The sequence below is a fragment of the Mustelus asterias genome, chromosome 2, assembly GCF_964213995.1.
Source record: "Mustelus asterias chromosome 2, sMusAst1.hap1.1, whole genome shotgun sequence".
Classification (NCBI taxonomy): domain Eukaryota; kingdom Metazoa; phylum Chordata; class Chondrichthyes; order Carcharhiniformes; family Triakidae; genus Mustelus; species Mustelus asterias.
Window position 1 is genome coordinate 44471243 of NC_135802.1, and position 14449 is coordinate 44485691.

The 14449-nt window shown below is 41.8% G+C and overlaps 1 protein-coding gene across 1 annotated transcript in view; it reads right to left on the bottom strand.

The window, feature by feature from the left end:
• Positions 1 to 14449, bottom strand: part of armc3 (armadillo repeat containing 3) — an 81191-nt gene that overhangs the window by 17017 nt on the left and 49725 nt on the right. Inside the window, exons 8-10 of the mRNA XM_078227694.1 lie at positions 13045 to 13197; positions 12809 to 12914; positions 3301 to 3550 (exon numbers count right to left, since the gene is read on the bottom strand). Coding sequence (XP_078083820.1) covers positions 3301 to 3550; positions 12809 to 12914; positions 13045 to 13197 — 509 coding nt within the window. The remainder of the gene's footprint in view (positions 1 to 3300; positions 3551 to 12808; positions 12915 to 13044; positions 13198 to 14449) is intronic.

Sequence of the window (14449 nt, forward strand, 5' to 3'; positions counted from 1 at the left end):
TTATTAGTCACAAGTAGGCTTACATTCACACAGCATTGAACTTACTGTGAAAATCCCCTAGTTGCCACACTCCGGTGCCTGTTTGGATACACTGAGGGAGAATTTAGCATGGCCAATTCACCTAACACGCACATCTTTGGACTGTGGGAGGAAACCGGAACACACATGCAGACACGGGGAGAACGTGCAAACTCCATACAGACAGTGACCCAAGCCAGGAATCGAACCCGGGTGCCTGGCGTTGCGAGGCAGCAGTGCTAACCACTGTGCTGCCCCATGAAACAAACACCGTTTACCAATGAAACAAACACAATTTGAACCAACTTGCTAACATTTTTTACTCCTTTCAGTGGAAAACAAACAAAGCTCAGTAACTGAGACCCGATTAAATCAATGTAAAAGAGGCAGGAACTGAACCAATCATAACACTTTCAGAAAATATTACATTCTCCATTTTCCCTCATCAACTAACTACTGATTAAGGAAAGTAAGCTACCAATTTATTATGCACTTGCAGAGCCAAAAAAAAATTAGTTTACCCATAAAGATTCCCAGTTCCAAAAATATATCCAGTTGAATTTTACCCCAGAGCTTAATTTCAGTCAGGCCCCTAGAGCTACGTTTCTGACCCACAGCACATTACATGTACTGCCACTGGCCCACAGGATTTACGTCTGTCCATTCCAACCTAAGTGAATTCTTTGCCATAAATTTGCTTAAATGAAATTACTAACTTACGCTACACCCTTGTCCCCACCATAATTGTGCTCATTGCCATTCTTGGCCTAATTCCTTTTTTAAAATGTCACCTTCCATCACAGGTATCAAGTAAGGCCACACTTGGAATACTGTGTGCAGTTCTGGTCACCCTATTATAGAAAGAATATTATTAAACTAGAAAGAGTGCAGAAAAGATTTACTAGGATGCTCCCGGACTTGATAGTTTGAGTTCTAAGGAGAGGCTGAATAGACTGGGACTTTTTTCTCTGGAACGTAGGAGGCTGAGGGGTGACCTTATAGAGGTCTATAAAATAATGAAGGGCACAGATCAGCTAGATAGTCAATATCTTTTCCCAAAGCTAGGGGAGACAAAAACTAGAGGGCATAGGTTTAAGGTGAGAGGGGAGAGATACAAAAGTGTCCAGAGGGGCAATTTTTTCACACACAGGGTGGTGTGTCTGGAACAAGCTGTCAGAGGTAGTAGTAGAGGCAGGTTCAATTTTGTCTTTTAAAAAGCATTTAGATAGTTACATGGGTACGATGGGTATAGAGGGATATGGGCCAAATGCGGACAATTGGGATTAGCTTAGAGGTTTAAAAAAAGGGCGGCATGGACAAGTTGGGCCGAAGAGCCTGTTTCCATGCTGTAAACCTCTATGACTCTATGTCTACCCTCCATTCTTCAGCCCCATGAATGCCCACACTGTAGTCAGCTCCAAAAATAGCTTCTCTTGGCCTCTGGTCCCTGAAATGGGTTGCCTCACCCGTTCCACCTCACCAGCCATCAACTGCCATCACATAACCCCAGCCCACCTAAAAATGACTGCACTCCTAGTTTTAGCCTTAGAAAGGCCTGAACTTAAAGCAGGCTGCAGTAAGCTTTTTCCCAGCCTTAGTCCCACAAATATCTGCTACTCTGGCCACAGTCCCAAAAAATGCAAACACCAGTGGCTTCAACCCCAGTTCTTGGCCTTGCTCCAGGAAGATTTCTGCTCCTGACCTTAACCTCAGGAAATAACCCCATTCCTACCAACAACTCGGCCATCTTAGCTTCAGTACATATGTGGCCTAGGGTGTAAGAATTTTCCAACCCTGGCTCCAAAACTAAGAAGGTCTTTGCTGACTTTTGTCTTCAGGATACTCAGCTGCAACTAAAGCCCAGCAATGATCCTAGGAAAGTCAATGCTCTGGGCACAACCTCCAGGAATTTCAACCCCTGGCATTTTTCCAGGAACATTATGCATCATGGCTGGCTCTCCATTTAGATTTTTCTGCCTATGAAAAGAAATGTGTCTGCATTTTCTACTCCTTGACTGAGGGCCATAAAATATTGAGATTCATAGGCACAGACTTATGCTAATATGCAGTGCCTTATCACCTGATGCATCTGGAATTTCTTACAAGTTATATTTAAGCATAATTTCATATAAATTTAAGCAAACATAAGAACATAAGAACTAAGAGCAGGAGTAGGCCATCTGGCCCCTCGAGCCTGAACTTAAAGCAGGCTGCAGTAAGCTTTTTCCCAGCCTTAGTCCCACAAATATCTGCTACTCTGGCCACAGTCCCAAAAAATGCAAACACCAGTGGCTTCAACCCCAGTTCTTGGCCTTGCTCCAGGAAGATTTCTGCTCCTGACCTTAACCTCAGGAAATAACCCCATTCCTACCAACAACATGATCATGACAGATCTTTTTGTGAAACTTACTCGCCCGCTCACCATAACCCTTAATTCATTTACTGTTCAAAATTTTATCTATCCTTGCCTTAAAAACATTCAAAGAGGTAGCCTCAACTGTTTCACTGGGCAGGGAATTCCACAGATTCACAACCCTTTGTATGAAGAAGTTCCTCCTCAACTCAGTCCTCAATCTGCGCCCCCTTATTTTGAGGCCATGCCCCCTAGTTCTAGTTTCACCTGCCAGTGGAAACAACTTCCCTGCTTCTATCTTATCTATTCCCTTCAAAATCTTATATGTTTCTATAAGATCTCCCTTCATTCTTCTGAATTCCAATGAGTATAGCCCCAGTCTACTCAGTCTCTCCTCATAAGACAACCCTCTCAACCCCGGAATTAACCTAGTGAATCTCCTCTACACCCCCTCCAGTGCCAGTATATCCTTTCTCAAGTAAGGAGACCAAAACTGTACACAGTACTCCAGGTGTGGCCTCACTAGCACCTATACAGCTGCGACATAATCTCCCTGTTTTTAAACTCCATCCCTCTTGCAATTAAAAACAAAATTCCATTTGCTTTCTTAATTACCTGCTGCATCTGCAAACCAACTTTTTGTGATTCATGCACAAGGGCATCCAGGTCCCTCTGCACAGCAGCATGCTGCAGTTTTTTACCATTTAAATAATAATCCATTTTGCGGTTATCCCTACCAAAATGGATGACCTCACATTTACCAACATTGTACTCCATCTGCCAGGCCCTTGCCCACTCACTTAGACTATCTATATCCCTTTGCAGACTTTCAGTGAAACATATTTCATACAAATATATTTCACACAAATTACATTTAACGTTCTGAATACGATCACTGTTTCATTTTGCAGCTTTGAACTAATTCTTACCTCTGTTCTTCCATTTGCATCACAAGCTAATGAAGCCACAACTAGTGCAGCTTTGCTCTGCACCAGAGTGTTGCTCGACTTCAATGGTTCTGTGATGGCAGTCATTGTCCCATAATTCTGAATACTGGCACGAATAGGTTCCTGTAGGGCTAGATTAGTAATTGTAGCAGCAGCATTGACAACAATGCCATCTATTGGCTCAGTTAGCAATTTCACCAATGGCTCCACACCTTCAGCAACAAACACAGCCCTGTTTCAAATAAAATAAATATTAGAAACAAGGATTTCTTCTTAAACTTGGTCAGAATTATAAAGTAACTTCTTGGTGCCTCTGCTGATTTCTTCCCAACCCCATGCCAACCAAGCCAAATTTCCTCTAAAGCTCATCCCTGTTCTAACCTAAATTTGCATTTTTCTCTCCCTTCTCCCCTATGCCCTCTCCAAACTTATCTTGTCCACAAGACGTTCCTCTTGTTCCATCGATGTCGTTTCCACTAAAACTGTTGACAATTCAATTTCTCTGCCAGCTTCCATATTAGCTGATATTGTTAGCAATTTTGTCTTAAGTATTGTCCCCCCTTCTTCCAATCTGCTGTCATCTCAAGCTTCCTCAAAAAAGACCCCTGACCCTCCCTCCTTCCAAAGTATTGCTCACTTCCAACCACCTTTCCTCTCAAAAGTCCACAGTACGAAACTGTCTCATCAGTCATAAATGAACATTCCATGTGAATATAACAAAAATAACCTATCCCCCTTCATCCTTTTCAAATTGTCTGCAGCTTTTGACATGGTTAACCAAACACATCCTCCTCCTCCAATGCCTCTTCATCATTACCCATCCACCTGTTGTGACCTCTCCAGGTTGCATTCTCTCCAATTGTAGTCTTCCCGCTCCCACACAGCGACCTCCGAAGCCTTCCGCATGCTGCCCCTTGGTCGACATCATTTGAAAACACAGCATCAGTTTCCACAAGTACGTTGGTGACACACAGTTCTGCTGCACTATCACCTCTCACAAACACCCCAGTCTCAAAATTGCCAGATTACATTCCTGACATCCAGTACTGGATGAAGAGAATTTTTTCCTATTAAATATTGGGAAGACCAAAGTCATTGGGTGGAATTGAATGCCTTCCCCTGTGCAGGTTTGGTGGCAAGAGAAGCATTTAATTGGGTGGGAGGGCGGTGAGTAGGATTCCATCCTGATTAAGTTCATGATACCCTTAAGTGGACAATAAATGTCTACTTTGGGGCCTCATTTTGTAACTGTTAATATTAACCCAGTGATGGGCAGAGGGGCTAACCATGCGGGAGAACAACAAGCAGGGTTGGGCGGGCTTCTTGAAGTGGGGACAATCAGAACTCGATCAAGGAAGATTTAGGTTAAAACAGGGATGAGCTTTAGAGGGAGCTTGGCTTGCTTGACATGGGAAGGGGGGAGCCGCTGAGATTCATCCCCTGCAATTGCTGCTGATCCCCTCCCTCACAACCCACAACCCCCATCACTCAACTGTGGCCCGGGTCACCCATGGCAGTCTTAGGTCTCGGGGGAGTGTCGTATCTACAGAAGCCATCACTCCCTGCTACCACTGCAGTTCAATAGAGCTGTCAACATTTCAGTGGGCTGGACTTTTGTCCCTGGGATCCTTGATCCCAGGGAAGGCCAGTTGTTAGCCTTTCAAGTGTCCGATTGACACATGATGCAGTGGGCCTTCCCCATGTGGGCCCCTCGAGTCAGTATACGAGACCCCCATCCATTAAATCACAAACATGTTCCTAGCCACAGATTTCCTCTCTCTCTTTGGCAACTGTGAGTGACTAACACAGACTATATGCAACTTGGATGTAATATCTGACCATGAGATGATATTTTGAGATAATATTTCACACATTTTTCCCACATACCTACACCACCACTAAAACCACCTATTTCCACATCTGTAACGTCGCACAACTCCACCTCTGCCTTTGCTGAAATGCTGCTGGAATTTTATTCATGCTTTTGGTACAATTGGAATTGACAATTCCAATTCACTCCTGGCCAGCCTACTCCTTGTAAGCTTCAGGTCCTTCAAAACTCTGCAGCCCCTCTCATGACTCAAACCAAGTCCTATTCCCTTATCACCCCAGTGCTCGCTAACCTATTTTGGTATCGGGTTAAGCCTCAATTTTAAAATTCTATCCTTGTTTTCAAAGCACTCCATGCTCTCACCTTCCCTATCCCTTCCAGCCATAGAACCTTCCAAGATATCTGTGCTTTTCTAATTCGCGCCTTTTGAGCATCCCCAATTTTAATCTCTGTACCATCGGCCTTCAGCTGCCAAGGCACAAAGTGCTGGAATTCCTGCTTTAAAACCTCTATGTCTCTCATTCCTGCTTAAAACCTAGTCTCTCCTTATATGGTTCAGTGTTAAATTTTGTGTCAAAATGCTCCTGTGAAGTGCCTTTGGACATTTTACTATGTTGAAGTGGTATATAAGTACCTTTTTGTTGGGAGAAATGTATACCTCCATATGTATTTCAGGTAATTATTTATAGAGGTACATCATTATTTGAAAATAATCACATATTTGCAAGGTTTGTCTGTGCACTATACAGGTCCTTCATTGCTTCAGTAAAAGATCAGTTTCTTATCCCCAATATGTGTTGTATCATTTTGTTTTATGGAAAAAAGATACATTCCATCTCTTTCAGTGGACATCATTGGAGTGCACTTTCCATGAGAAATTCTAACTCCTTAATGAACCCTGTAAACAAAATAATTTTCAAAATAAAGTTAAAAGTAATGAGCTATTTTGGTAACACGCATTGAGTAAGAGTAAGAGAGATCAGGGTTAGGAAATAGTCACTTGGCTCAAGGAATTTCATTTCTCCCATGTCTAATATTTTCCATATTGTGCTAATATCAACAACTTGCATGTATGTTGAATCTTTAAAATTGGAACATGTCCCAAAACTAAAGGGACAAGAAATAGGCACCAAAACAAAGAAGGATTTATTAGAATGAGTGACTAAAAGGCTTGGTCACAGGCAACAGTACTGAGGACTTGTGCTCCAGAACTTGCTGCTCCCCTAGTCAAGCACTTCCAGTACAGTTACAACATTGGCATCTACCCAACAATGTGGAAAATCGCCCAGGTTAGTCCAGTGTACAAAAAGCCAGACAAATCCAACCCAGCCAATTACTGCCCAGTCTACTCAAACATCATTAAAATGTTGAAAGGGGTCATCAACAGTGCTATCAAGCAGCACCTGCTCAGGAATGGCCAGTTTGACTTTTGCCAGGGTTACACAGCTCCTGTCCTCATTACAGCCCTGGTTCAAACGTGGACAAAAGAGCTGAATTCCAGGGATGAGGTGAGGGTGACAGCCTTTTGGACTAGTGACCATAATTCAATTAGTTTTAAGATAGTTATGGAGAATGATAGGTCTGGCCCAAAAGTTCAAATTCTAAATTGGGGCAAGGCCAATTTTGATGGTATCAGGCAGGAACTTTCAGAAGTTAATTGGGGGAGTCTGTGGGAAGGCAAAGGAATGTCTGGTAAGTGGGAGGCTTTCAAAAGTGTGTTAACTAGGGTTCAGGGTAAGCACATTCCTTTTAGAGTGAAGGGCAAGGCTGGTAGAAGTAGGGAACCCTAGATGACTCGGTATATTGAAGCCCTGGTCAAGAAGAAGAAGGAGGCACATAACATGCATAGGCAGCTGGGATCAAGTGAATCCCTTGAAGAGTATAGAGGTGTAGGAGTAGAGTTAAGAGAGAAATCAGGAGGGCAAAAAGGGGACACGAAATTGTTTTGGCAGATAAAGCAAAGGAGAATCCAAAGAGCTTCTACAAATACATAAAGGCCAAAAGAGTAACTAGGGAGAGAGTACGGCCTCTTAAGGATCAACAAGACCATCTACGTGTGGATCCACAAGAGATGGGTGAGATCCTAAATGAATATTTCTCATCAGTATTTACTGTGAGAAAAACATGGATGTTAGGGAACTTGGGGAAATAAATAGTGATGTGTTGAGGAGTGTGCATATTACAGAGAAGGAATTACTGGAAGTCTTAAAGTGCATCAAGGTAGATAAATCCCCGGGACCTAATGAAGTATATCGCAGGACATTGTGGGAGGCTAGGGAGGAAATTGCGGGTCCCCTAGCAGAGATATTTTAATCATTTATAGTCAAAGGGGAGGTGTCTGAAGATTGGAGGGCGGCAAATGTTGTGCATTTGTTTAAAAAGGGCTACAGGGAAAAGCCTGGGAACTAGGGCCAGCAAGCCTCACATCTGTGGTGGGTAAGTTGTTGGAAGGTATTTTGAGAGACAGGATCTTTCAGCGAAGCAGCCAGCATAATTAAGGACCCCACGCACCCCGGACATTCTCGCTTCCACCATCTTCCTTCGGGAAAAAGATACAAAAGTCTGAGGTCACATACCAACCAACTTAAGAACAGCTTCTTCCCTGCTGCTGTCAGACCTTTGAATGGACTTATCTTGCATTAAGTTGATCTTTCTCTGCACCCTAGCTATGACTGTAACACTACATTCTGCACTCTCACGTTTCCTTCTCTATGAACGGTATGTTTTGTCTGTATAGCACGCAATAAACAATACTTTTCACTGTATGTTAATACATGTGACAATAATAAATCAAATCAAATCAAATATAGAGATGCAAGGACTGATTAGGGACAGTCAGCATGGCTTTGTGAGTGGAAAATCATGTCTAACAAATTTGATTGAGTTTTTTGAAGGGGTAACCAAGAAGCTAGATGAGGGCAGTGCAGTTGATGTTGTCTACATGGACTTTAGCAAAGCCTTTGACAAGGTACCGCCTAGTAGGTTGTTGCATAAGGTTAAATCTCACAGGATCCAGGGTGAGGTAGCTAAATGGATACAAAATTGGCTTGATGACAGAATGTGGAGATGCTGGTGTTGGACTGGGGTATGCACAGTAAGAAGTCTCACAACATCAGGTTAAAGTCCAACAGGTTTATTTGGCAGCACTAGCTTTCGGAGCCTCAAGCTCCTTCTTCAGGTGAGTGAGGACTTGTGTTCATATGCCCTGTTATATGCCCTGTTTGTGAACACAAGTCCTCACTCACTTGAAGAAGGAGGTTGAGGCTCCGAAAGCTAGTGCTGCCAAATAAACCTGTTGGACTTTAATCTGGTGTTGATGACAGAAGCCAGAGGATGGTTGTAGAAGGTTGTTTTTCAAACTGGAGGCTTGTGACCAGTAGTGTGTCTCAGGGATCAATGCTGGGTCCACTGTTATTTGTCACCTATATTAATGATTTGGATGAGAATATAGGAGGCATGGTTAGTAAGTTTGCAGATGACACTAAGATTGGTGGCATAGTGGACAGTGAAGAAGGTTATCTCGGATTGCAACAGGATCTTGATCAATTGGGCCAGTGGTCTGACAAATGGTAGATGGAATTTAATTTAGATAAATGCGAGGTGATGCATTTTGGTAGATTGAACCAGGGCAGGACTTACTCAGCGCATGGTAGGGCGTTGGGGAGAATTACAGAACAAAGAGATCTAGGGGTACATGTTCATAGCTCCTTGAAAGTGGAGTCACAGGTGGACAGAGTGGTGAAGAAGGCATTCAACATGCTTGGTTTCATTGATCAGAACATTGAATACAGGAGTTGGGATGTCTTGTTGAAGTTGTACAAGACATTGATAAGGCCACACTTGGAATACTGTGTATAGTTCTGGTCACCCTATTATAGAAAGGATATTATTAAACTAGAAAGAGTGCAGAAAAGATTTACTACGATGCTACCGGGACTTGATGGTTTGAGTTATAAGGAGAGGCTGGATAGACTGGGACTTTTTTCTCTGGAGCATAGAAGGCTGAGGGGTGATCTTATAGAGGTCTATAAAATAATGAGGGGCATAGATCAGCTAGATAATCGATATCTTTTCCCAAAGGTAGGGGAGTCTAAAACTAGAGGACATAGGTTTAAGGTGAGAGGGGAGAGATACAAAAGTGTCCAGAGGGGCAATTATTTCACACAGAGGGTGGTGAGTGTCTGGAACAAGCTGCCAGAGGTAGTAACAGAGGCGGGTACAATTTTGTCTTTTAAAAAGCACTTAGACAGTTGCATGGGTATAGAGAGATATGAGCCAAATGCGGGCAATTGGGACTAGCTTCGGGGTTTAAAAAAAAGGGCGGCATGGACAAGTTGGGCTGAAGGGCCTGTTTCCATGCTGTAAACCTCTATGACCTCTATGACTCTTCTGCATCAAGGTTATTTTTGACTGCATGTGGCATCAAGGAGCCCTAGCAAAACTGGAATCAATGGGTATCAGGGGGCAAACTCTCCACTGGTTGGAGTCATTCCTTGCACATAGGAAGATGGTTGTGGTTTGGGGCAGGGGGTGAATCATCTCAGCTCCAGGACATCTCTGCAGCAGTCCCTCAGGGTAGTGTCCTAGGCCCAACAATCTTCAGCTGCTTCATCAATGACCTTCCCTCCGTCATACGAGCAGAAGTGGGGATGTTCAGCTCTATTCGCGGCTCCTCAGATACTGAAGCAGTCCATGTTCAAATGCAACAAGATCTGGACAATATCCAGGCTCAGGCTGACAAGTAGCAAGTAATGTTCACGCCACACAAATGCCAGGCATTGACCATCAGCATTAAGGCACAATCTAACCATCGTCCCTTGACATTCAATGGTGTTACCATCACTGTCAACATCCTTGGGTTACCATTGACCAGAAACTCAAAACAATGGCTACAAGAGCAAGTCAGAGGCTCGAAATATTGCGGCGAGTCGCTCACCTCCTGACTCCCCAAAGCTTGTTCATCATCTACAAGGCACAAGTCAGGAGTGTGATGGAATACTCCCCACTTGCCTGGATGGGTGCAGCTCCAACAACACTCAAGAAGAATTGACACCATCCAGAACAAAGCAGCCTGCTTGATTGGCATCACACCCACAAACATCCATTCCCTCCACCACCAATGTTCAGTAGGAGCAGTATGTACTATCTACAAGATACACTACAGAATTTCATTAAAGATCCTTAGACAGCACCTTCCAAACCCACAACCACTTCCACCTAGAAAGACAAGGACAGCAGATACATGGGAACAAGTTCTCCTCCAAGCCACTCACCATCTTGACTTGGAAATAAATCGCCATTCCTTCGCAGTCCCAGGGTCAAAATCCTGGAATTCCCTCCCTTATAGCACTGTGGGTCAACCCACAGCACATGGACAACAGTGACTCAAGAAGGCAGCTCACCACCACCTTCTCAAGGGCAACTAGGGTTGGGCAATAAATGCTGGTCAGCCAGTGACGCCCATCCCACGAATGAATTTAGAAAGGTACATTTTAATGGGAGACTTAAAGGAGCAGAGAGAGGTGGAGAGGTTTAAGAGAGGGAATTCCAGAGCTTTGGACTTTGGAGAGTCTCACACATTCCACTAATTTCTCCTCCGAAATCTTGCACTCTTTGCTGCTTTCTCCTCTGAGTCTCGCACTCTACACTGCTGTCTGTATGGATTTCCAGAACACATGTAATAAGGTTCCATATAACAGAGTATTGGCAAAAATAAGAATGCACTGAAGAGAATACTGATTTTGGCAGAACGTGACAAGTAATGTTTCCAGGAATTTGTTCTGGAATATCAATTTTTCACCATATTTATTAATGATTTTAATGCAAGTATTGAGAGTTGTATATCCAATTTTCCAGATAAATCAGAGGGATGGGACAGTAGATAGTGAAAATGAGAGCAGAAAGTTGCAATGGGACATAGACAGATTAAGTGAATGTGCAAAATGATGACAGACAAAGTTTAATGTCGGTAAGTGCTAGGTCATTTACTTTGGACCTAAATTGGTGTATTAAATAAATTGTGGCAATGATGATGTACAAGAAAAAAGTAGATTTGAGACTTCAAGTATACAAGTAATTTGAAACCAGTAGCGAGGAATGAAATCAAAAAGGCTAATGGAACATTAGTCTTTGTCTCAAGGAGCTGAAATGCAAAAGGAAGTTAGAACTGAGCCTCAGTCAGTCTCTATCTGGTTCCTTTTGTTCAACTTTAGGCACCACACCTCAGAAAGAATATATTCACAAGAACAACATTGAGCCAAAAAGATAAAATTATGAGGCGAGGTTGCACACGCATAACTTGTATTCTCTTGAGTATTGATGGTTAAGGGCAATCTGATTGAGGGGTTTAAAATGTTAAAGGGATTCAACAGGCTATTTCTTCTGGTGATGCAATCAAAATCAAGGGGACACAATCTTTAATAAAACTAGAGTTACACCACTTAAAGAGGAGAATAAGGAAGCTTTTTTTTGTGGAGAACCCAACAGAAATCTGGAACTTTTTCCCGCAAAAGTCGAGATGGTGGGAAAATTGTTGTTTTCAAAACTGAGATGGTTAGATTTTATGAGATAAGGTAATCAAGGGATAGGGAACCAAGGTGAGAAAATGGAATTGAGGTATAGATCAGCCACGATCTGACTGAATTGTGGAACAAGCTCAAAAGGGTTGAATAGCCTACGTGTGTTGTTATGTAACACTACCTTCCTGTGTCTGAATATTTTTTTGAGTTGCACAGAAGTTTTGACTCTGAACCTGAAATCTCAAATCTCAGGGTTCATTACCAAGAGTGTTGACTGATGTAGAAATTAAGCATATTGTCCTTTTACTTTTGGAACCCAAAATTTTAATTTAGTAGAAATTGCTGCCTGCACAGATCCTAAGTCTTTGGACTTCAAACCTTGCAGTATGTGGACAGAGCCTGAAAATACAACATGTCGATAATGTGAAGGTAAAGGCAGCTGGAAACAGAGATTCAATAATTCATACTGATGTAATGAAGATGCTCTTTTGCGATTGGGATTAAGGCAACGTTTAGACTGCTTGAGATAGATCTTTAGGGGCTGAAAGTCTGGAGTTCTGCTATGCTGACACAAGTGCATGGAGTAAGCCTTTATGTTCACACGTAAAGCCATAGTCCCGATCCCAAATTGTGGGAAAGGGTTATTGGTTTGATCAGGGCAGGTGTCCATTTCTGTAAAAGCACAAAGGCAGTTTTACTAGTCTACCAGCAGATGGCAGAGCACCCCATAAACATATTGTTAGTCAAAGAGAAAATGAGGTTTTTTACAGATCTTAAAAAGGAGCCATACAGTATTTAATTAAACATAACTGTCTATCTTTGGAATCAATTTTAGATGTCTAAGCAAGGTCTAGGACCTATCCAAGAATCCGAACAAGAAACATTAGCTTGAAACTTTGATATAGATTTCATTTATTTAAATCCTCTTTAAAATAAAACTGCAGATTAAAAAACTTCAGACACAGTGAATACTTGTACATTGATATTCACAAATTTTGAGGTTTTGTTGCACAAAACAGATAATGGATCCATTCCTGATCACTGATATTACTCTTCGCATGAGCAACAAATTTACAGGGAAAAATCTGCATGATAAGCTCCGATGCAAAGTAAGTATAGCATTAATAATAAATCTGATTACCTAGCATTGCTGGAATTAGCAGTTGTTAGATTTGCCAGAGCTAAGGCTGCTGCCTCTTTTATTTCCACATTGTCACTCGTCAGAAGTGGAACCACATGAGCAATACCTCCTGCAAAAAAAAAAGACCCCAGAGAAATCTAGTTTCAACTTTGCATACGTGCAGTTGTCTATTATAAAATTTGCTATTCATGGAACAAAAATTTAACCACAGAATGATTTAAATCATTCGTACTTACTTTCTGTTCTGAAAGTCTCTTTGCTAGCCTCATCTTCACTCATAACTGCTATTGCTTCACAAGCAGCTATTCTGATTGCATCGTTGTTGATTCCTAAAAGCATCACCAATACTTTTTCCAAACCATCTTGATGGAAAATATGTCTGGTTTCACCTTATATCATTGAAAGACAAGAGTGAATGAAAGTTTCAAAACACATAAGTATTATATATATGGAGAGTTCTTTGTACATCTAATAACTGCAATGACAAATACATATGACCATTACATTTCCAAGATTAACATATTAATTATTTTCAATGTACCTTGCTTCACTCTTAATTCAGGTTTCCTCCCACAGTCCAAAGATGTACTGGTTAGGTTGATTGGCCATTCTAAATTGACCCGAGTGTCAGCGGGACTAGCAGGGTAAATATGTGGGGTTACAGGAATAAGGCCTGGGTGGGATTGTGGTCGGTGCAGGCTTGATGGGCCGAATGGTCTCCTTCTGCACTGTAGGGATTCTATGATTGACACATTGTTTTTGCACAAATCTGTAGATGGTGCCTAACTTAATAAAACTCATAACAAGGATACTCAGCAATACTGGTAGGTATCATTTACCACATCTTCATTATGACTATTTTTCCTGTCTATAATCCTCCATACTCCAGTTCTGAACACTTTTCAAATGATCAGCATACTTGGGTTATGATCAGCAATATTCAATCAAAATTATTGAATGATATTGAGTGTAAAATCATGTACGTCACAGAAAGCATATTTCTTGACTGCAGAGAAGTGTTCTTTAGTTTTAAGTATACAACTGTCTAGATACTGGCCAGAATTTCCTATTTTCCTTGAAAGCCTGCGGTAATGCAAACACAAATTAACAAGTGTTCACTGCGACCATTAACACCACAAGCAACACTGGATTCTGCAATAAAACTCATTTGATGGCCCAAACAAACTGAAAATTATTCCATAAAATGAATACATACACTGATAGAAACAACATCTCCAAAGTGATTTCAAGACAGGAATGTAAACTTGAAGGTCCATTGATAAAATGGTACAGCACAATCCACAATTTTTGATGTCAGATGGAATGCTCGAGTAAATTATCCGCAATCACTCACAAAACATCCATTTTGAAAGAATTGTGTCATGATGTTTTCATGATTATCATTAGATTTTTAATTTCAGATTTATTTAATTCAGATTTCACCACCTGTTGAAGTGGAATTTGAACCCATGTCCCCAGAGCATAACCCTGGGTTTTTTGATTACGAATGCAGTGACAATAACACTACGCCACCACCTCCCCAATTTGCTAAAGGGGAAAATTGAAGAAAATAAAGATGTTATTTGAAGCACAGATGACATGTTGTGACCCTCAATTTTATGCAACTTGATTAAATTGCAT